This window comes from Amphiura filiformis, chromosome 2 (assembly GCF_039555335.1).
Source record: "Amphiura filiformis chromosome 2, Afil_fr2py, whole genome shotgun sequence".
In the NCBI taxonomy this organism is placed as follows: Eukaryota; Metazoa; Echinodermata; class Ophiuroidea; order Amphilepidida; family Amphiuridae; genus Amphiura; species Amphiura filiformis.
This window is the reverse complement of record NC_092629.1, coordinates 80,905,692-80,930,488: the sequence shown is the minus strand read 5'-3', so window position 1 is coordinate 80,930,488 and position 24,797 is coordinate 80,905,692. Positions and strand designations below refer to the sequence as shown.

The following is a 24,797-nucleotide window of genomic DNA, read 5'->3' as shown; positions in this document are numbered from 1 at the left end:
TATAAATCCAAAATTTATTTATTTATTATTAATTTTACATTGGAAAAGAAGAAGAAAACCTCCCTCCCTCAGCCTTATTAATGTGCATTATGTGTACCCAGGAGAGCTGTAGGCCCAAAATAGCTCCAAATGTGGTGGTATGCCAAATCATCGTTTACTCCCCCACGTCCTTTTCCGTGCCAATACTAACTTCTTCCCATGCATTTTTCCTGATTTAAATGTGACAGTGCCCCCCCCCCCAGCATCATTATTGCCCCCCCCCCTTTCCCTCTCCCCGCCCATGATGCTGGCCACCGAAATGTTTTAGATTTTCAGAGCTTATTTGACAATTATAGCAATTTCGTCACATTTTGTTCCTCTGAAAGTCACCTTGCGCCTCCCCCTCCCTCCACACCCCCTCCTTGCCGGCCTCTCGGTAAAAAAATCCTTGTTGCGCCACTGTCGTAATATCAACAATATTTAGTGTTTCCGCTTGGGGGTGGTGCAATAATTATTGGTACCCCCGGGGTGGTGAATTCTCAAAATGGTCTGCCAAAATCGCTTGCCCCCCCCCTTTGGCCGTGCCAAAAACCTTTGCCCCCCCTTTTGGCGTGCCAAAAAATCGTTGCCCCCCCCTTTACACATGCAAGATTTTTGGGAACCTGAATTTAAAACCTTAAATTGTCTTATCATATATAAATGCGAGCGCAGCGAGCAGGAAATTTTGCATATTTGAACGTGCTCTTAATGTTTTCCTACGCCTTTTTAGGGCGTAATATAGAAACGGTGCCCAAAATATCTGTGCCAAAAATTGCTTGCCCCTCCCTTTCGACCTGCCAAAAATCGCTTGACCCCCCCTTTCGACCTGCCAAAAAATGCTTGCCCCCCCTTTTGGCCTGCCAAAAATCTTTGCCCCACCCCCCTATAATTCACCACCCCGGGGGTACACATAATTATTGCACCACCCCTTTACTTGTATACAAACATTTCATTCGAACAAATTTGTTTGTACGGTGTTCCATGAGGACAATTATTTTTCCCAGAAAAAATTATCGAAGAAAAAATAACTTAAGAAAAACTAGTTATCCCAGAGTGTAGCATGTTTATCAGTTATCACACACATTCTAGTTGCAAAAATCTGCATTTTGATGATATTTTTTTTTTAATTTTACGATTTGCAAATCAACTTAGGCCTTAAACACAAGGCAGCAATAATGGGTTTTGTCACATCTTGCGCGGAAACGAAAATAATAGAAACCCCATGTGAATTTGGCGGGTCAGAAGTCAAGCTGGGCATAACCAGCTTTGAACCCAGCCATTTACAATGTTTTCAGAGATTTTCTGGCTAGACACAGAGCTTTGACTCTGTCCCAGATTTGTCAGCTCAATTATTACTTTATACTCTTTCAATGTGCTTTCCTTGGTGCTTTTCTTTGCTTCAACTTGATTATATCTTCTCGCTTTAATTAAAAGCGGTTTTAAATTATAAAATGACTTCAAAAATGAACATCACCAATGACAAAAGATCATCCACGACAAGGCGCGGAAAGACAAACTGCAGCAAAACTAATCAGGCGATTGGTGGTTCGGAGCCTTCGGAGCAACAGGTACCAGAAGGAGGATGGGGTTGGGTGGTTGTCGGTAGTGTCTTCTTCATTGCTGTAATAATTGCAAGAGGTTTACCTGTGTTCTTTGTGGAATGGATGCAATATTTCGATGCTAGTGCAACAGAAGTTAGTTGGGCTGTGTCTTTACCTGCTGCCATAACGGGGATTTTTAGTAAGTATCTGAAGAAGGTCTATCCGGCGCGGCACGAGAGGAAACACGACAAAGATCTGCGTAGGCCCCTATCTGTGGTCGAGTCAACATGGTCAAGGGAAGCCAAATTTGTTGAAAATGGGCAAAAAGGCAAGGCAAAAAAATCTTGTAAACGGGGAAGGGGCGGGCGAGATGCCCCACATGCAGTGCCGCCGAGACTGAGCCATTACCATGATTACGGGTCTGGGGTTAAAGTAACTATGTTTTCTTTATTTTGTACGGGCAACTATAGGACCCCCGGGCCATAGGCGGCGGAACCGGGGGGGCAGGGGACCAGTGGCCCCTTTTTTGACCCATAATGTGCTGTGTGTAACATGTCTGGGTGAACATAAATAATCAAATCTCTATTCTAGAAGACCATTAACATGCTTAATAAGTGTAAAAATGAGCACGACATGGCTTCAATTGGACCTTCATTTTGCAAAATTGTCCAACTCCCCTGTGTTAATACACAGAGTGTAGGCCTATGGATAAACAAATTCCCCTTTTCGCTTCTGCTTTGGACACCCAACACTAAAAGCAATAAATTATACAATAATATATAGTGAAAACTTATCCACGAATGGCTTCAATTTGGGCCTTCATTTGATCCATTTTCGGATTTTTTCAAACTAAAATTGTTCACAATATTTTTAGTGCCAGAATAGTCCACCAAATGGCTTCAATTGGGCCTTCAGTTGCAAACGTTTCTCACTTCGAGACACCCCCTTGCTTTCGCCCTTTTTTCTGCTTTGGACACCCGACACTTAGGCCTAATATTTACAGTAATAATTTATAGGCCTACAGTTAATAATAGTGAGAACTTGTCCACGAATGGCTTTAATAGCTTCATTTCACCAATTTTCGGCTTTTCAAACTCAAATTGTACACAATAATAGTACCAAAATAGTTCATAAAATGGTTTCAATTGGGCCTTCAGTTTGCAAAAGTTTCTCACTTCTGAGAGGGGGCATATCCCCCTCAGACACCCCCCTGCTGCGTCGCGCAAGCGCGACATGATGGCCGGTTCGCGGCCATTATTTCGATTTTTTACATCACCCTCACTGCCCCCCCACTTTCAAAAACGTTCCGCCGCCCCTGCCCCTGGCCCGGGGGTAACACCCCCCTTAACCCCCCCTTGTCGGCGGTACTGACCACATGGTGAGCCTAAATCATAGGCCATAGGCATGTTATTTCGTGTGTTGTTTATTTGGCCGTATATATATATATAAATGCATGTAGGCCTAAATAGTATAGGCATATGGCCTGTCATAGGCATGAACGTTTCCAGGCAGTGGGGTTTTATTAGAAAAACCCGAAAACAAATTAATGCAAATGTCGATTGAACTGGGGCAAATAAGAACCCACGGATGGCTATATCATAAACATGCTATATTGAAAATGATTAATTTAATAGTAACCATGACAATGACCGTCTCAATGAACCTTTCACCTTCAGTGTAGCGAGTCCTTTAAGGGACCAACCAAACAATAGGACTTATTTTTATACGCCGTGGGAGGGACGGAAAGTTCTGGGGAAATTCAAAACATTTTGACTTTTTAGGCCCTGACAGCTTTATCAGTGGTCCCTGAGCGAAAAATAAAAAGATGCACGGATCCAGGATTTGAACATAGACTCTGATTTGAAGCAACTTATTTTAAAATTATTTAACATTTTAAACATCATATTTTGGGTTTGGGGAAACCGTTTTATATATGGATCGGGGAGCAATGTGTAGGCCTACAGTATTTTTTGTGGGACATGAGAGCACATCAGACATATAATTACATTCTGAATAGGGTCTACGAAGAATATCCTATATAGGATATCAAATAATTTTGATTTTTTTAAATTCGAGATATAAGGCCTATAGGCCTATAATATAGGCTAATACTAATTATGGCAAATTATTAAAATCGAAATTTTAGACATTTAAACCGTCCTCGAACTTCGAAGTAGACTTTTTAAATCTAATGATATGTCTGTGATGAAAAGCCGTCCATCATTTGAAAAAATTGACCTTTCGTATTGAAGATTTAGGGTGGCCTACATTTTTCCCCAAATGCCTAACATTTCGAGGTCTTTTTAGGGCTGGTATTAAATGTAGCCACCTTTTAACTGCATCCCTGGAGCACTAATCCTAATCCTATAAACCTCGGCCCTAAACCTAACCCAAGAACTCAAACCCAACTCAATTTTGCTAAAAGTAATTTAGTATGTTTATTTTTTTTGTGGTGTGGTGTGGCGGGTAACAAGTTACGTACGCTTTGTAGGGCCCTACGTAAGTGAAAATGGCGAAAGTTATGGACGACCCCTTAGTACACTGGGAAAATATATGTTGGGTTAGTATTAAGCCGGTCCCGACGATGTAAAGCATATTGAGAGTCATACCTATCTATCGTAGTCAGTTTCTAAAAGCGTAGAGTTCCCCACTTCCCACAATGCATTTCTTCCATATCGATTTTCTGTACTGATTTGCCGATCTACTAATTAATGGTCGATAGTGACGACAAAATGTAGGCCTACCTCACTGAACAGAGCACATCTAGATCTTGCAAAATAGGCCCCTATATTTATTTCTGACTATCGACCCATGTTTAGGCAGTCTATTAACATGAAAACAAAGGAAACCTCCGGGAGAAACCTGTACAAGCAATAGGAGTGTCATTTGGTGTAATGAGGTGATGCATCATGTTGCAAAGGATTCTGGGAAGGGTAAGATATCAGTCTTCTCTGAGAGCCCCCTGAGTGTCAGGGATATTACAGCCTTCTATACACCCAAATGGGCACACGGAAAGAAATGTACTTGTAAATGGTGATGTCATGTAAGGACATAACATTTTTATATATTAGTACTTTTTCATCATTCTATGTAGGTCCAGTGGGAGGAGCCCTCTGCCAGAAATTTGGTTCAAGGAAAATTGTCCTCCTCGGTTCGGTTCTCAATACGACGGGATACCTGCTTGCCTGCTTTTCCCAGAGAGTGGTGCATCTTTACCTAACTATTGGATTATTAGCCCGTAAGTTGTCACCTGAAATGTTGCTATGGATCTCCGTGAGGGGGGGGGGGGCTCGACATTGGAAGTGTCAGGGATGTGCGGATAGGAGTTCGAAACTAGGGGTCTTTCGGTGAGAGCATAGACACCAAAAAGGGGGTCTTTTGTTGAGACGGTGGGGAAAATCTTACCAAAAAGGGGGTCTTTCCGTGACTCTGGGAGAAATTTTGTCTCAAAATATAAAAGTGAGGGAGTTCAGTAAAATAAAAAAGGGGGTCATTGGGTGAGAGGGAGTTTAAAAAAATGGGGGTTAATGTGGTCGCACCGTCACCCATTTCTAGTGAGTGCCCCCCCCCCCGGATAAACCCGAGTTTCAACTGAATGAAACTATCTAAATTCTAAAACGATACACAGAATTAATATCAATGGATAAAAGGCTATTGTTTTTTGCAGGATGGCCACATAATTTGACAATAAACGTTTTTATCTACTGATTGTTATGAAAATCAAACGGTATGTTTTATTTTGTCAACATTAGTAATTTTTGATTAGTCACGCGTATTATATTATGCCTATTTACCGAGAAGTTACCGTAAAGCTCCGAATGTAAGCCGCAACTGATAAGCGTGATAGTTGTACAAACTTGAGGCTGGGAGCAAAACGAGGGATAAAAATATCTTGTTTTGCATTGACCATATCATTTCGGTAATTCCCAACACCTTTGCTAAAGAAACCCAAACTACGTCGTCACATAGTCAATATGCCCGCCCGAACGTGCGCAATGATGATGTGCGCATCGACTATGACGTAGACTCGGTGTCTTTGTAAAGTTTTCGGGAAATAGTCTAATCATTTGTTTAACTTTTTTCTCGCGCATCTTTTCAGCATTTGGTACGGCACTACAATTCGCTCCAGCTTTAGTAATGCTTGGACACTACTTCAAGAAACGTTATGTACTTGCAAACAGCATCGCACTCAGTGGATTTAGCGTCAATCAAATGCTCGTTCCACGACTGGCTCAATATCTGATAGAGGTAACACAATGTTATGATCACACAAAATATTAATATTCTTACACTCGAGTTTTGTAAATACCTGCGGGTTCCCCGTGCAAGCGTCATTTAAAATGGACCAGAAAACTTATGTTAGGCCTAAATTTAGATCCAAATCAAGATTCGCAAATATTTAACCACTTCTTCACCAAATAACAGTTTAATATTATAAGGCAAAAATGTGGGGTGTCCCAGAAGACCCGCGCTCGTAATTTAAATGCCAGCACATGAGGGGTTGTTCGCATGTTTCGAGATGGGCCAAAAAAAAAGAAAAAAAGAAACAACAATCAGCGATTTTTTTTTTTCATTTTCTTCAGGGGCAAACATGATTTTTATTTACTGATTTGGCCCTAAACCTCAGTCGAGAACAAATTAGGTCAAAATGTAGGCCTATATAACATAATTATAGACGTTTAGGATGTCAAATTGTTATCAAGACGTTTCCAACAGATGGCACTTAGAATATTCCGTATTTGTTTAAAATTCTATATTCAGGTGTATGGATGGCGTGGGGCCATGCTCATCCTCACAGCTCTTGGAGCTCATGCATTTCCTTGTGCTGTGTTACTTCGACCCAGAAGTAAACCACGAACAAGCAACAGGAAGAACGTGATCAAAGTTGTCTCAGGAGAGACAAAGATACGACATGAAGACACCTATGATAACGTTGAAGTCTGTGTAGATGACGTCATTTTACAAACTCGTGACATAACGACAAGCACGACGAGTTTGAACCAGTTTGATCCGCCCGCCAAAAGAAACAAAAGTGGAGCAGACTATTCGTATGCAACGAAAGGTACAAATGGTTCTGCAACGAAATACACCGATGGTTCTGTTTGTAATAACAATGTGACGTTTGGAAGGAAGTTATCCAACTCCCCTTTCTTTTCGCTTTTTAAATCACTCTCTTTTATAACACTTCTCTGTGGATGTATGTGCGGAGGTGTCGCCTTTTTCGTTACGGTTGCTCATCTTGTAGCTCGCGCTTGGCATGCTGGGATTGCGAAAAATGACGCCGCAGTTTTAATGACTGGACTTGGAGTAGGTAGCCTCGCAGGGCGCACAGGACACGGCATTCTCATCGATAAGAATCTAATTCAACGTGACATCATGTTCATCGGAGCCTTCGTAATCAGCGCTGTTATTAATTTTCTGAATCCATTATTAGATACCTTTTCAACTTTGTGTGTTTTTGCTGTTATTTTTGGAGTGAGCAATGGCACCGTTTCGTCATTGATGTTCGCCATGATTCGACTGCAGGTTACAGATGAACAAGCGCCTTTGGCCCTTGCATTCGGAACATTGGTTTTTGCTGTATCTGGAATGGCAGGCGGTGTCTTGGCAGGTATGAAGAATAGCAAATCATTATACAGGGTGTCTCTGAAAGAACTGTATCGTCGAGAACTGAATTTTTTGAGCATTTTAACGAACAAACCAAACATAATTGAATATCGATGTTGTTGAGGAATATAATCAGCTATCACATACTTTTTGAATTTTGACAACTGACCGCTCCGGTTTTTTTTAAATAAAGAATTTTACGAAACTACCTTATTTTCAATCTGTTCCACGGAGTCCAAATATCTATCAATGACAATAGACGCCTAGAGCTGATGCACTCATGATGATGCGCACGACTCATTAGCACTCCGAATTCGCTGTCGTAGTGCACGTTACAATATGACCGTTGCTAGGCCAACTGGATCACGCTTTCTTTGTTATGAACCACTGATCGAAATGATCACAACACAAAGCCTATGGCATATCAAAATTCGGAACAGGTGTATGAGCCCAGGCTTGGAGCAGTAACCAATGGTTACTAACGTGCACTACGACAGCGAATACAGATCATCGATTGATATTTGAATCCGTGGAAAGGTTTGTAAATGAGAGAGTTTCGCAAAATTCTTATATTTCAAGAACGGTGTGTTCAATTGTCAAAATTCAGTATGTGGTAGCTGATTAATTCCTCAACCACAACCATTTATTTAGTTGTATGTTTAGTTGTGGCGTTAAATACCCAAACAATTAAGTTTCCGTCGATACAGTTCTTTCAGGGACACCCTGTATGTTAATTTTGATGGATGTGGGACACACAGTTAGTAGTTCATAAAGGGTTCTCAAGCTCTAAGTTTCCACTAAAGACTTTATAAAATAACTCAAAAAGTTTGTTAAAAAAATTAAAAATGGTTGGTAGCCTATTTTGTTTTACAGTCTTGGTCCAATTTACTATATATGTCATAGAGTTGCATTCGGGGACAAATTATTGCTCATTATGTAAGGGCCTTCGGGTTCGGGGTAGGCCTGTAGCCAGTACCACGGAAAAATAGTATCACCTATTTCCCGTTAAACCATGTAATATTTTGTATACTGCATACTTTGGGTGAGGGTTGAATGCAACTTTCTCCCAAAACTGCATTGTTTTCTTACATAATGAACATTATTGTTGTGATCGAAAGCAGCAATTATATCTAATAAATAGTTATTCTAAAAAAGTCTTTTGAGGGGAATTTAGAACTTGTTTTACCCAGCGACTTTTTTACACACAATAGTATAATCATGTTTTTTACTTATACAAATTGTTAAATTTGTAAAAAAACTTTGCGAGTTATTCTAAAAAAATCTTTGAAGCGAATTTAGAACTTGTTTTACCCAGCGATTTTTACACAGTGTTTCAATACTAGTATAATCATGTTTTTTACTTATTTTGTAAATACTTTGCGAGTTATTCTAAAAAAAGTCTTTGAGGGGAATTTAGAACTTGTTTTACCCAGCGATTTTTACACAGTGTTTCAATACTAGTATAATCATGTTTTTTACTTATTTTGTAAATACTTTTGCGAGTTATTCTAAAAAAAGTCTTTGAAGCGAATTTAGACACGAATTTTAGAAGCGAATTTTACACAGTGTTTCAATAGCTTATTGTCATGTTTTTGACTCCCACTCCTCTTTATAGCTTCATCTCAGATGAAAAAAAAAGACTGGGGAGTCACCGGGGGGAGTCAATACTCATCTACATTCTCTCCAGCCGCCTCTTCCTTCATTCTCCTTCTCTTCTTCTCTTTCCTCTCCTCCTCCTTCCTCCTCTTTCTTCATATTATTATTAATTCCCCTTATCATCTTATACTCCTCCATTTCTTCTCATTCTCCTTCCTTTCCTTTAATCTTCTTAGTCAACACCCGGGATCAACAACACACAAAAACACGATGGTCCACAATGGTCTCAATCCAATGTCATAATTCTATAATCTCAATTAAGGTCATGTTATTTAATGAATGTACAAATGTTTTGGGGTTAAAGAACTGTGCCCCTGATATAGATGAGCATGTTGTGGATCCTAGTGAAACAAATAAAACTTGAACTTTGAAATAGATTAGCCTATCAATACTCACAACAATACACTAGGATCCACAACATGCTCATCTATTCGGGCACAATTCTTTAACCCCAATACATCTGTACATTCATTGAACGACCGGCGACCTGTGAAAAAATGGGTACAAAAACTCATACTCCGTAACTTGAGGTCATTTTTTTCACTGTGATTATTTAATTGAGTTTATTGAACTATGCCATTGGAATGAAGCCATTGTGGTCCATAGTGATATCTGACTTTCCACTCCTAAAAGGTTAAAAGTTCATTTTCTTTTTATGTTTTTTTTATTTTTTCAGGTTTATTGTTTGACAAAACTGGCAACTATGATATATCTTTCTGTTTTGCTGGTGCCATGTTAACAGCTGGTTCCGTTCTGATTCTGGTCCACATACTACTCACTCGTCGAAGAACAGAGGACAGAATATAAAACTGCTGTAAAATTGCGATGTCCAGTGTCTTGAAATCAAGTAGATGAATAAACTATCGTTTTAGGGTATCTTCAAACTGTCTGTTTTTAGTTGGGTCTATAGTTATACTGTCCTGTCTTGTACTGTACTGTATTTCCATACCCATAGGCCCTATACTGTATTTATTTGACACAATATATTTGAATTATATCATACCGTAAAACCTCGTCTACAAGCATATATAGCTTTTTTGATGAAAGCTCAATACAAGCGTGAATATGCCAATACAATAGATTGGTCTTACAATAATACTTGTTTGTATATGCTTGGATCTGTAATTTATTTGCTCAAACACCATAATATGGCGCCTGGATTAATTTAGCTTTCATCAGAAGCACTCTATATGCTTGTAGACGAGGTTTTACGGTAATGGACTTCAGCGAGGGATTTGATGTAGTAGTACCACATCAGAGGCTTTTGCTGAAATTGCCCATAATGGTGTGGAAGGACCGACGCTAACATGTATTTCTAACTTCCTGATGCAAAGAAAGCAAAAGGTTGTTATAGGAGGTGATGCATCGACTGGGTATACGTGTCCAATCAGGCGTTCCGCAGGGCACTGTACTCGGTCGTTTGGTTTTCTTATTATACATCAATGACCTCCCCGACCAGATCACCTCCACTGTCCGACTTTTTGCTGATGATTGTGTTCTTTACAGAACAATCAGCAATGACGCAGACGCCGACAAACTCCAAAAGGACCTTGACAGACTCTGTAACTGGGAGCAAACATGGTGCATGAAATTTAACAAAGACAAAATTAATGTTTCGCCTTGAAAGTCACCCACCCCAAAGAATCTAAACAACATACATACTCACTAAATGGTTCCGTTCTTAGTCAAACAAATTCACACACATATCTTGGTGTAGATAACTGAAACCACATGAAATGGAAAAATCACATCAGTCACGTAGCTGTGCAAAAGCTAACAGATCACTGGGTTTTATTAGAAGGAACTTACGGGGATGACCTGAAGATATCAAGAACATAGCCTATAGATCACTGGTTCGATCTTCAATGGAGTACTGCGCTGCAGTCTGGGACCTTACACCAAATAGGTATCTTTACTTGAAGCTGTTCATCTCTATCATGGAAAGTTTGCTATATCTTTCTAAATATATGATTGTTTGTTCTAGATTTGGGTTTTAGCGTTTCATATTTGAAAGAACTAATGTTTAATTGCAACATTGCGAAACCACAAACCAAAACTGGGTGCTATGATGTACAAGATTGGGCTACGAGTATGCATTTTACCAAGTTAGCAATAGGTAATTGCTTCATTTTGCATATGCATGACTTTCTTTATTATACTCAAAATCGGATTTTATACATGTTATAAGTAGGGTTGTAAAGGGGTGGAAAGTTTCCGGGAATTTTGGAAAGTTTCCCGGAAAGTTTCTGGGAATTTTGAAGGGCCGGGAATATTGGGAATTTTCAATTATTGACTTTTATTATGTTTTTAACTTGTATTTTAATATTTAATCATTCAGAAAGCAAATTGAAAGCAAATTTAATCTTTTCACAACATATATATGATGTTTACAATCAGATAAGATGAAGAATAGGCCTTGTTTATATGTTCTTTTACCACAGATTTTCAGTATTAAAAAAAATGACAAAGATTTATTCATGTGGGATTTTCCAAGTCCAGCATCTTGCATATTTTCATCCTAAAATGTTGCATATTTTGGGAATTCTAAATTACCATTATAATAGCTAATTGCTATTTCTTAACCAAAAATGTGTGCAGTTGGGATTTTTCAATAGCTTTGAGTCAGTGTCAGTGAGACAAACATTCCTCTTTATTTTGCCTTTAGAATATGGGAGTCATTTGGATTGACGATGTAACTTGCCATGTCATATAATTGACGTCCTCAATCTAGCTATGAAAATGGATTTTTTTAAAATCATTTTCAGCAATCATTTGTTAAATACTTTAAGGGGGTACTACACCCCTGCACAATTTTGTGCTTATTTTTGCATTTTTCTCAAAAAATATAGCGCATTGGGGACAAGTAAGATATGTATATTATAGGGGCAAGGACTACAACTACTGCACTGAACATTTTATTTCAGAACAGACAATAGTTACAGTCAAAAATTAGGGAAAACCAGTTTTTGATCAATAAATCAATAACTACTTGCTTTGAGTTGCTGAATTTTCAGTACAGTAGTTGTAGTCCTTGCCCCTATAATATACATATCTTACTTGTCACCACTGTGCTATCATTTTTGAGAAAAATGCAAAAATAAGCGCAAGTGATACTATACTTCTTGAATAATCAGGGTTGGCGATTTAAAAAAGAAATCGATTTATTTGATCTTTTTAAATTCCAAGAACTGCTACAATGTATACCCCATGATAAAGCCAAAAGAGTTCAGTGGAATGCTAGACATATGTACAATCCTATCAGGTATTTACAAAAAATCAAAACATGTTTTAACATTTGAAAAAATTTGGTAAAATCATGGGAAAAAACCTATCATGGGAATTCTGCACCTTGAAGATGAATTTTTTAGCAATAGATAAGCTGACATCATAGAGGTATTTAATTGCATCCAAAAGTTGACAAAGCATTAGGAATGAAGTAAAACAGTCAATTTAACTTACATTTATCAAAAATGGTAAAATACAAAATACTTGATTTAAGCAATTTTGTGCCTATTTTTGCATTTTTCTCAAAAATCATAGCGCATTGGTGACAAGTAAGATATGTATATTATAGGGGCAAGGACTACAACTACGGCAATGGAAATTTTTATTTCAGCACAGACAACAGTTGTGGAGTTACAGTCAAAAATGAGGGAAAACCAGTTTTTGATCAATAAATCAATAACTACTTGCTTTGAGTTGCTGAATTTTCAGTGCAGTGGTTGTAGTCCTTGCCCCTATAATATACATATCTTACTTCTCATCAATGCGCTATAATTTTTGAGAAAAATGCAAAAATAGGCACAAAATTGGCCAGGGGTGTAGTACCCCCTTAAATCAGTGATTAAAAAAAAATCATTTGATTTAAATCGCAATTTAAGATTTAAATCGCGCCAACCCTGTTAAATATGAATGCTGTAAAATTTATGTTTTGGCATCATCGAAACCAAGCGCAAAAAAGTGCATATGTAGGCCTACATCATGGTAGGCCTACATGTGTATTTTGGTACTGAACAGACGACATTAACCCCTGTGCATTAACTCATGCAAGATCTTTGTATAGTTCACATCTTATGAGCAACATCCTACATGTAGCACAGAATGAGAGTTTAAATTTATTATTCAAGATCACTTTAACAAAATGTTGATAGTGCTAAAGTATTATATTACTAAAATAATAGAAGTCTTTATGTAATAAGATTTAAGATAATGATTATCCCTTCAGAGTTTGTGGTTATTGTTTCAAAACTCATTGTACTACATGTAGCTAGTGTAAGATGTTTTACAGAACAAAACAACACAGTAAGATCTGGTCATGCCTGTTGTTTTCTTTGATAAAAATGGTTATTGATCATTCTTGAAGTTCTTTGTTATGATTGTATGCTCTTATAAATTACCCCAATACCCTAATCTACACAGTGATTCCCCTGTTTAAACTTTGATTTATATATTTGAATGAAAATTCCCGAAAATTCCTGAAAATTCCCAAAATTCCCGTTAATTCCCAAAATTGCCGGTGGAAACTTTCCACTCCGAAAATTCCCGGGAATTTTACAACCCTAGTTATAAGGAAGTTGTTTACGTGCATTAGGCTCCTTCACAGCCGGTTTCTGTCGTGTATGTTTGCGAGTTAGCCACAAGCAGACTGGGTTGCCAGGGACTACAGGACAAAATACCTGTTTCTGACTAGCAAGGCCCTACCAGCTATACTGATAATGGTTAATTGGAAATCTGAAAATAAACACTTATTTTGTAAACAGATGATACTCTGTGATTATTTATGGATGGAAACTTAGGAAATTGCTGTTAATGGAATAATTGATATATTAAACATACATTTTGTTTTGTCAACAATAAAAATCCATTCACAAATAAGGTTTTTAGGAACCATTTGACATTAAATATTTTGAACAATTGCTCTATGAAAAATGATATAAATGCACCCCTGCTGATCCAGGCTACTGATAAGCTGTCAATAAGTGACCACTAATTCAACAATTATCTGACGAGACAGGAACCAAGCTGGGTATAAGGTGCCCAGGCACCTGCACTGTTAACTAGGGTTAGTTTATACCATCACTAATTGATGTTGGGAGTGACACTAGTGGGGGGGTTAAATACCAGTAATTGGGGTAGATAGTTGCTTTGGTTTTATACATTTTGGTAGAGCAACTGGGCAGTTAGTAGTAACAATTATAATCAACACATTCAGAAAATAAAGATTGAATTGAGCCAGGGAACCCCTGGGATCGAGTAGTCAGTCTTTTGATTATAAATGTTAAAGGTCATCTGAGCCTGAGGTGGAATAAGTATATATTGTTGGATTGTCAGAATGTTCAAAGTCATGTCATAAAACGTAATCACAAAGTCGTCTGAATATAGATTGTTGGATTGATGCGAAACTCGGTGGATGTGATTTCCATTGATCCCTTTGTTTGTACAAGTATAAATTAAGTATAAATTAAATGTAGACCTATTTAACACACATTTTTCAATTTAGCTTAAATATTATGTCATTGGTGGTATTCGTGGTAACAACATTTCCAACCCGGTTAGTTGTGCATGTGCTACACACAAAAATTACTAGCATTCCAAGTACTTGTCAATGTAAAATTATGAAACATGAATTTCATCCATGGTGTTGTCTTTTTAAAGACATTTCTTGTTATTTCTACCAAGGCCCTTGGCAAGGGCTGTCACCGAGTGGAATGCACTGCCAGGATCAACAATAGCAATAACTGACCATACAGCCTTCTAAGAACACCTGCAAGAAACCTACAATAAGTGAAAAAAAGCACACGCACCAAATCCGGTTTATTTTCCCCCACCTGGGGTGTTTAACCGTAACGAACTTGAAACCGAACTTGTCAAAATTATCTGTTATTAGTAATGGAATTATACGCTACTCATTTCAGTCCACCTTTGTATCAAAACATGCCATTTATTTCATATTTGAAGAGCTTGTTTCCAAACCATGTTAAGTCCACACACACACGTGTTTCTGATTTACATGTGCGATATTAAAATGGTATTTATGAATATTATCAATCATCCAGGTAGATCAAATAGTTGACTAAATTATAATTCTATTCAACTGGACTTACTATTTATGATGGCTACGGTATCACGTCATATCCATGACGCATCATCAGGCCGAGTGATCTTGAATTGGCTCTGTATTCTTGACCTGTGACGTCACGATGGTAGAAGTGACGTCACACGAGAGTCGTCGAGGGATCTTCCTGATGGTCGGTTCGTAACTCTTGGACAAGTTGTGGCGTAGTCCCCCTCCGCGATTCAAGGTGATTCAAGACCATCCCGTCAACGGACGAAGCTAAAGCTGGTGAATGCGAACATCTGAGGTCGGCCTTAGGTACCTGTGGGTACAAGGACTGGACGTTCCAAAAAGCTTTGAAACCGCAAAAGGACCAAACATCGTCCAAACAATCTTCCACCACCGCTTCGAGCACCCGCAAGTTCGGGATTACTATCCCTTATGTCTCAGATGTTTCTGAGAAGTTAAAGAGGATCTTCGGACAGCACCAGATCCCGGTCTCATTAAAACCCTGTAACACTCTGAGACAAAAGTTAGTCCATCCGAAGGAAAAGATCCCGCAACGCAAACAAAGCAATATTGTTTATGCGATTAACTGCCAGGATTCGGACTGTGAGAACTACTACATAGGGGAGACAAAACAACCTCTCCACAAGCGCATGTATCAACATCGTCGCCCTAGTTCAACAGGACTTAACGACTCTGCGGTATACACGCACCTCAAAGCAGCCAAACACAACTTTGAGGACAAGGACGTTATTGTGCTTGATAAAGAACACAGGTGGTATGAAAGAGGGGTGAAAGAAGCGATATATGTTCGCAGGGAGGAGCCAACCTTGAATCGCGGAGGGGGACTACGCCACAACTTGTCCAAGAGTTACGAACCGACCATCATGAAGATCCCTCGACGACTCTCGTGTGACGTCACTTCTACCATCGTGACGTCACAGGTCAAGAATACAGAGCCAATTCAAGATCACTCGGCCTGATGATGCGTCATGGATATGACGTGATACCGTAGCCATCATAAATAGTAAGTCCAGTTGAATAGAATTATAATTTAGTCAACGATATTAAAATGGGTTGAGATGCAATAGGTAAGTTCAGTTGGATCACTGTGGTTGGATACACCATTGCAAAGCAAACAGTGGATGGATGCACAGTATAAACAATACTAGGCAGCAAACTTGTCAAAGTAATTGTGATTGTATCACACGAGTAAATGAGAAAAATAACAAACTTTTGCACTTTTTTTTTTTATTACTGTTATTTCGTGAAAAACCATTATAGCTGTGGTGTTAGTCCAATTATGTTATAGGAAAATATTCAAACCCATGACATCATTAAAGACACTGCATGGCTAAATAAGCTGTATTATCCCACGCAAGGGTGACAGTCACTGACAGTTCTTGTCGCAATTTCGCCATTGTAATTTTTACAGACGACTTGACCTTTTGAGGTTACTTAGTAGATTTTGTACCAGTCATTTTGTTTTCGTAACAACAGTTCGCCCTATGAAAAGTGAACTTCGACGTACGTGGTGCGAAGCTTTTTGCCACCAGCCGCCAAGTTGTTTTAATATTTTTTACGGCGCTTCCCGTTTCTTCTAATCGTGTACGTGGTTCGGCGGTGCCTGAATACCGGAGGGATCAGGACATGCAGCACTAGCTTATCTGCCTTGCTAAAACGCTGGTAAAATGTAACAAACTGTTTAAGGGGTGTGTAATGTATTGGCGATATTTAAGAACATTAAAACACGTACTCAGAAATTCCATTCTTGTTTTCTCGAGTCTTATTGCGCGTATAATTGTGACAGTAGAACCAAGCCGCTCCTTCACCTGGTCTGTACCTTCTTGAGTTTATCTTTCCTCCAGTGGTTTATGGTAAACACGATAGATAATAGCAAAGTTCCGCTTAAGATAACAACACCAGCAAAATAGAACGGAATATCATAACCTCCGGTGGTGTCAAACAAAACTCCTGAGAGGAAAACAAAGAAAGTCGGTATTAAGAATTAAAAGTTGTTATGATAGTCCTGACATTGACAATTCCTACCCTAAACGGCTCTTAAAAATGGGTATTTTACACTATTTTGGCCCATGATCGGAGGAGCTTTATTGGGAAAATATTACACTTTTCACTATTTTGGCCATGATGGGGTGGATTTTGGCGGAAAACGTGCTTCTTTCCCCTTTTTTCCTTTCCCGATTTTCTCTTTCATTTTTTGTCAGGCGAGCACTGCCCCCTGCCCCCCCCCCCCCCCCACACACACACACACACATACGGCCCTTGGCTACACTACTGGTGACAGCAGAGACAGAGCGAAGTGCATTAGAAGTTTTGTGTCACTTCCAGGTTTGATATTCTTTGATCATAATGGGTCATAATTATCTTACCTGCTAAAACACCTCCAATCGTGTTTGATAGAGTAAATACCAATGTCCCGAATGACAATGCCGCAGCTGCTTCGTTGTTGGACACCTGTAACTTCATCAAAGCAAACACAAGCGAATTTGCTATGCCATTATTGAAGCCATACAACACCGAGTACATGCACAATAGCCGGAATGTATCCATAAGTGGATTCATGAGGGTCAGAACTCCAGTGACTCCGATACTAACTGTAAGCATTGTCTGTCGGCCCACCCATTTCCTATCTATCACAAAGCCATGTCCTGCACGTCCAACAAAACTCCCTGTACCAACGAGTGTGATCAAAAAAGCCGCGTCATTTTGTGAGATACCGGCGTTCACTGCTCTAGGCACCAGATGGATCGTGGTAACGAACCATCCAATACCACCAGCAAATGTAGCGGCTACTGTGGCCAGGTACAAAGGGGTTTTGAATAGAGCAGCTAGACCATAAGTTACCTTCACGAATGAAACAAATCTACTGATATAAGATCTGATAATCGACAAAAGGTTCCATTTTGTGTTCACAGGTTTATCGGTGGATTCCTCATGGAATAAAACCGTTGTGCTCTTAGATGAAGCCAAATTGTTGTCAAACATATGAAGGCTTGCGGAACTAGTCCATATTTCTTTAGTATCTGGGTTTAGTTCGTTTACGTTGGTTTTAGGTTCTACGTGATAGTGTGCGACAGTTGGCTTCTGCAAAGTTTCTGCTCTTTTAGGGGATATTCGTGGTTTTAGAAGCGCTGCGGTGACGAACAAGTGTGAAATCATTGCAGATTGGATTAGCAAGGCTCCACGCCAGCCATATTCCTAGTGTGGAAAGAAAAATGTTGATGAGATTCATCAGGATCGTTGAAAATTAAATGAGATTCTGGTAACAGATCCAAAAGGAATCAAGTACTCATTCGAAATATTTCAGTTCCTATCAGGAACGTTGTTCACTCTGCAATGACTGTATTGATGTTTCTAGATGTCGGCAGACCTAGGTGTATGTGATGACGTCGCCAATTTCGTAGGTTGCCGTCGTAGATTCTCAGGATTCTGTTCAATTTGTATGCCCCCTCGTCCTATGGGACGATTGATCCTACTGGCAACATCAAGTTTACGTATGAGGAGGAGAGCGATGGTAGTATTCCGTTTCTAGACACTCAAATCACCAGAAAACCAGGTGACACTAGAAAGGTGTCTATCTACAGTACAGGAAGCCCACACATACAAATCAATACTTGCAATTCCAGTTCCACCACCCTTTACACTAGCAATTAGGAGTGGTAAGGACTCTCCTCGACAGAAAGGATGCTATCGTCACAGAGGAGACTGATAAAGTAGATGAAGAAAGTAAGATCAAGGAAGCTCTCACACAATGTGGTTACCCCAGTTGGGCCATCGACAAGGTTAAGGAACAAAAACAACATCCCGAAACCAAGAACATGGTGAAAAAAGGACGACAAGAACAAAACAAAGGGTTCTTCAAGAAACATGGCTTTTCAACCGCATTGAAGCCGCATTGCACCTTACGCAACATCCTCGTACATACCAAAGATAAACGGGACCCTCTCCAAACGGCAGAATCCATCTATGAAATTTCATGCAATAGCTGCCCTAAGACTTACAAAGGAGAAACGGGCCGTTTGTTCAAAACAAGACTATCAGAACACAAAACTGAAGCAGAAATTTTAAGTTTCATTTCATTAGATCTCAAAGAAAATCCTTCACATCTCAAATCCATAATTCGGCAATAACTGAGCATGTCGCAGCTAGCAACCACGTAATCAACTGGGACGAGAACAAAATCACAGATCAAGAGGCAGACAAGACCACGCGCTGGTTAAAAGAGGCAATTTGGATCAGGAACAGGGGAAAAACACTATGAACAAGGACGGGGGGTATAGAAATTGGACAGAATCTACGACCAGATCATCTCAAAACGGCAACCTACAAAAGTGGCGACGTCATCACAGCCACCTAGGACTGCCGACATTTAGAAACATCACTTACAGTCATTGCAGAGTGAACAAGGTTCCTGATTGGAACTGAAAGTACTTCATTTCTTTTGGATCTGTTACCAGAATCTCATTTAATTAATTGGAAAGAAAAGTTACAAACAAAATAAATGGATTGCACTTTAGCCAAAGTTGGTCTGCTCATGAAGGTAGTAGAAGTGAAATCCTCCTCCTCCTGCTCATCCTCCTCCTCATCTTCTTCTTCCTCTTCGTCGTCGTCGTCGTCGACGTCATCATTATCATCATCATCATCATCATCATCATCATCATCATCATCATCATCATCATCATCATCATCATCATCATTATCATGATTTTTATTTGCAAGGGGTAGGTGATTAATACTGCCATTAAAACAGCTGGAATAGGTGATACAAGCAACAAGGAAATTTTATAAACATATTTTATCAAACATTAAAAGGAGTTGTTTGTATTAAAAGCTTGAAAGAGTAATTTCCAGTAACTAAATAGCGCCACCAATTTTGTCATTAATAGATACATTTTATATCCGAAAAGCTATAAAAAAAAAGGAAAATTAAACATGTTAAAGTTGATAATGACTCAAAAGCGTCTGTATACATAAGCATGATATCACATTTAGGTGTTCAGGCCTAAGATTTGGTTTTACATGATGTTTTGTTTGAAAAACTAATAAATGATCCCATCAAACAACCGTGCATCATCATCATCCTACATGAAGTGTCAACAACAACGACAATTAACATGATTAACCAAACAGCAACAGCAGTAAAAAATTGAGCTACAGCAACAGTAATAACGTAATTATAAATAATTATATTATTGGTGATCATCCACCACAAATTATGGGCTGTAATGTCGGCACAGCATTATGAAATATGGTCCGATGAACCTGTCAGAAAACAATAAAAAACAAAGGATTTCACAACTTTTTTACTGAATTTTACTACCTTGCTAACAAGCAACAGGGACATTATATTTCACTGTAAAGCTTATTTTTATGAAAACTAGCCTGTCCAATCTCAAAAAGTCAAAATGACGACATTACAGCCCATTTGTGCAGGCCCGTAGCCATCATTGTCTGTCCATAGGGGGGGGGGGCAAACGTCAGTATCGTCCCTATTTATCTCCTCCGTTTCCCTTTTCCCTCCCCTTCTCCCCTTTCCCTTCTATTTCATTGTATTTCCCCACTCCTTCGCCATTTTCCCTCTCCTCCCCCTTTCTCTTCTCTTTCTCCCTCTCCTTCCCCTTCTTTCTCTCTTTTCTCCCCTTGTTTTCGTCCCCATTTTCCCGCTTCTCCATCACCATTTTAGGTGTCGGGGGGGGTGGCTACGCTACTGCATTGACGGTCGCATTATATTCTCGACATTTCATACATTGTACCTCTATCAGCAGTTGGGTTAATCGTGGGACGACTATTTTAGCACAACTATACCCACAGAATGCAATGCTGTTTGCCAACACATATCGCCTTTGGAAATACTGCCCCAACATCACCAGGCTTGGACTCCATACAAGTGAACTTCCAATGCCTGTAACAAAGAGAGTGAATAATGATGACGTTTATCCATGAAGTTGACATAATTTTTATTCACTCTTAAGAAAAATAATAATGGTTCAACCCAGAACTTTTGTCCTCTTGGCCTATAGAACCCTTGGCCTAATTGAGTATATTATAATAATGAAACCATGTAAAGAACCAAAAAATATGTAAGCTTTAACCCTTCTTGTCAAAAGTTGTTTCTGTGAAGAACCATTTCGAACTATAGTTAAGTTTAAATAGTTAAGAACTTTTTCGTTAAGTCTTCTTACCTAACATGACACCAAGTGTAATGTAGAGATGAGTAATGGTTTGTGAGAACGCTGCCAATATTACCCCAGTAAATGTTATAGCACTCCCAAGCAGGGCGACTTTTCGGGATCCGAACCGCATACACAACGCTCCGGCAACAGGACCTTGAATAAAAAAGTTTTCATTATAAAGTACAGAAAAGAATCCAATGAGTCATCAAAATGGGGAGTACACGCTAGTCCGAAGCATGGGCGTCAATCCGGGGAGGGGGGGACATGGGGACATGTCCCTTCCACATTTTGGATGGGGACACATATCACCCCCCCCACACACACACACACACACACACACCCCCACACACTCGGCAAATACTTCCCTCATCCAAGTAGGCTTAAGCCTATATATACAGTCAATATTAATTCGGTATTAAACCTATTGATTTTTGGCTAAAATATGGGGGACCATTTGGGGGTACTCAAGTTTGGTTTTGGTAGGGTGTGTCGCTGCGAATATACCTTAATTCGCTACTTGACAGTTCCGCCATTATGCACTATGTGCGGGGAGAGCCTCGAACTGGCAGCATACATGAATGGGAATTGAACTAGTCATAACGTTCTGTGTAAGGTTACATAATTCTTCCTTTCATGTATGCTGCCAGTTCGAGGCTCTCCCGCACATAGTGCATAATGGCGGAACCGTGCAAGTAGCGAATACGACTTGAATCACCCGATCGAAGGCAACAACCTATGGAAAAGGGTAAATATGAAGGCTATATCGGTTTTGTGCAAAAGACACGATACCGTACCCAGTAAAACTGTACTATCTGCAAGCATTTAGATGTTGATTAAATTATTAATTGAACAAAAATAAATCTGTGATGATGCATGGGTAACCTTTTGATCAAAATTAGCCCTCTTTTCTTTTCATGTATCAGCATGATCGGAGAAGACCGAAATATCTTCTCTCCTTTCAAGCTTGTCACTATTAATTCCTTTCCTAGAATTTCTTTTATTGAAAAGTAAAATTATTCAAGAACTTATCTATTTAACATCTTAACATTCAAAACAGATGAAGCGGATCGGCTCAAACTAATTCTTTTATGTATTAAATTACTGATTTTCATCAAACATGACATTCCAAGGTCAGAGTATTCAAAGATGTTTGAATTTTCTCTAATACCGTTATCTAAATCTATGGCTGTATGAGGACTACTTACTTGCCAATCCATTCAGCGCAGGAGTCAACGATATCGCCCAACTTACTTCTGTAGCAGTGGCGTCAAAGTACGTGATCCATTCCACAAAAAACACAGACAATGAAAATATACAGCCAAATAAAAAAAACATCATAATGAATAAGCCGACCACTATCATCCAGCCCCATCCCCCCTCAGGGAAATCGGATTCCTCCTCATCTTTATCCGTTACGGTTGCTGCAAAAGTTGTTGCTTCTGCCGCAACTTTTATCGCTAATGCTGTATCTTTTGGTGATAGCGATGGGTCCCTATCATCATTGTCGTCAAGGGTTTCAGGTCTTAAATCCCCGCTACTTTCAACGTTTTTGTCTTCATTTTTCACCGTCGGTGAAAATTTTAGATCTTTTGTTGGAGATTCTACCTGTTGATGACAGTCCATTGAATCATCTGATACAGGTGAAGTAGCTTTATCATCACCACTACCACCACCATCATCAGCATCATCATCTTCATCTTTCAGTGTTGCTCCATCTCCTGCCGCTACCATAGTAGCATCCATTTTTGGAAGTGATGAACAGCCTTCTTCAGGTTCTGTAACTTGACTTGCCATTATTATCTGCTTTTGGTCTTATATTAAACACCTCAAAGGTGTAGGTGTACGAGTAGGCACACAGACCAATCCTATAATGTAGGCCCAGATTCAACTCACGGTAATCATAAAACAAAACTCCCCGTTCGAGTCTGATGACCTAAAATAATTGTACTCCTTGTTTTATTTCCAAAATTATTTCCAGACATGTGACAGGTTGAACAAACTTAACAATATTAGTCGAACAACAAAACAATTATTGCATCACCAGCTACTATTATCAGGAGGGTGAAAGTGCATAGGAACAATGCCGGAAACTACGTCACGCTATTGTTCGACCTAGGCTACATCATTTTTAACGCATGCGTGTTCGTCAATACAGCTTTAGTCTCCTCCACCTTCGCAACACGGTACGTGGAGTGACTGGAATCACACTGACGGCGGAGGAGAATACTAGCTGGTCAGAGAGTTTAATTCTATCAAGCATATAATACCTGAACAATCACCGTCATTTCATCGATTTACTACAAAATATATTGTATACTCAAAATATATTTTTAAATTGTAAACCTGTTAACTTATATATTTGTGTACTAAAGTATATTGACACGTAAATAAAATCATGTTGAAGACAAAATGGCCGCTAATCCGCCTATTGTCTAGACCTAGGCTACATCTTCCGGTTTGGTTATGTAACCTAGGATGCTTATCCCTTCGTATCACTGCTATTATCAGTTCCAAATCCAGTGACCTCATGCATCATTTTCCGGGTCGAATTAGGCCTCTGTCCACTCATAGATTATCTAAATGTTATTGATAATCTCATTCACTGGAGGCATGAAAAATACAGCCTTGTATTGATTTTTCTAAGAAAATGTTAATTCCTATAAACAGTCTCTACGCAGGACAACCAATTCTTTTGTTATGCAAGGCTCACTCAGTCATTTAATGAGGCAATACAAACGATCGAATTTGGTACGTGTTGAAATGAGCAAAATTTTGAGTTACACCTTTTCAATGTAAAATTAATTTTCTCGGCCAAATGAAAAGCAATAATTTTCATTTTTTCAGTAAATGTCAGGAAAAACTGTAATGCTTGCTTGATACTGTATTTTTTTCAAATCCTAGTGTTAAACTTAGGCGTGAAATTCAGTCATTTAGTGTAAGATTTTCGATTTTGATAGGCTTCAACTCTGCCCGCGAGCCTTTTTTTGATCAACCTTTTAGCTTTTCAAAGTAATATAGTTCGCTAAATAAAGGATTTTTCCCAACTTTCTAACGCACATCACCGTGAGCGATATATCATAGTTTTGTCAGAATTTCCGTTTTGATTCCATAATTTTTACTACCAGCTGAAATTTTTCAAATCCACGCGTGAAATCTTAGGCTAATACTAGCATTGTGGATCGATATCTCTGGGTGCCCGGCCTGGCTACAGTATTGCCAGAACTTCAATATAGCAAAGAAATTACCTAGTGTTTCAATTGTCATGAAGGTGACTGGGTATAGTACCTTTTGTTTGTGTTTGTTTGAAATTGCTTAAACCCACCGAAAGTCATAATGAAGCAGCCAAAACAATACAAGGTTAAATATGGAAGTTTATAACAACCTATTATAATGACCTAAAGGAAAAATCATTTATGGCAACAATGAGCCTTGCATTGTAAGTCATGGTTAAAATGTGTTGAGTACCACCCCTACCATCCCTACATACACCCCACTACCCACCTCACACACCTCTGCACCCACCCCACCCCCATAGGCCTACATAATATTACATACCGCGTACCTAATAATATTGATATAGCACGGCTATAGCTATACATTTAGAAAGTAGGTCCTATAACGCTAAATTATGACAAATAGGCCTACACAAACCCGAACGTAAGTCTGAAGGGTGTAATGAGAATGCCAACCCGCGATGGGGGGGGGGGGCGGGACATTCAA

The 24,797-nt window shown here is 39.2% G+C and overlaps 2 protein-coding genes across 2 annotated transcripts; one reads left to right on the top strand and one right to left on the bottom strand.

The window, feature by feature from the left end:
* Positions 1 to 1,307: 1,307 nt before the first annotated feature.
* On the top strand, positions 1,308 to 11,218 carry LOC140146678 (monocarboxylate transporter 13-like). Its single transcript, XM_072168548.1, has 5 exons — positions 1,308 to 1,758; positions 4,654 to 4,797; positions 5,659 to 5,807; positions 6,321 to 7,170; positions 9,499 to 11,218. The coding sequence occupies exons 1-5, from the start codon at positions 1,470 to 1,472 to the stop codon at positions 9,627 to 9,629; spliced, it is 1,563 nt and encodes a 520-aa protein (XP_072024649.1). The 5' UTR covers positions 1,308 to 1,469; the 3' UTR covers positions 9,630 to 11,218.
* A 5,022-nt stretch (positions 11,219 to 16,240) lies between these two features.
* On the bottom strand, positions 16,241 to 22,871 carry LOC140143826 (monocarboxylate transporter 13-like). The gene is made up of 5 exons (XM_072165639.1): positions 22,283 to 22,871; positions 21,087 to 21,230; positions 20,658 to 20,806; positions 17,274 to 18,102; positions 16,241 to 16,857 (listed from the first exon to the last, which is right to left on the bottom strand). The coding sequence occupies exons 1-5, from the start codon at positions 22,869 to 22,871 to the stop codon at positions 16,712 to 16,714; spliced, it is 1,857 nt and encodes a 618-aa protein (XP_072021740.1). The 3' UTR covers positions 16,241 to 16,711.
* Positions 22,872 to 24,797: the final 1,926 nt, after the last annotated feature.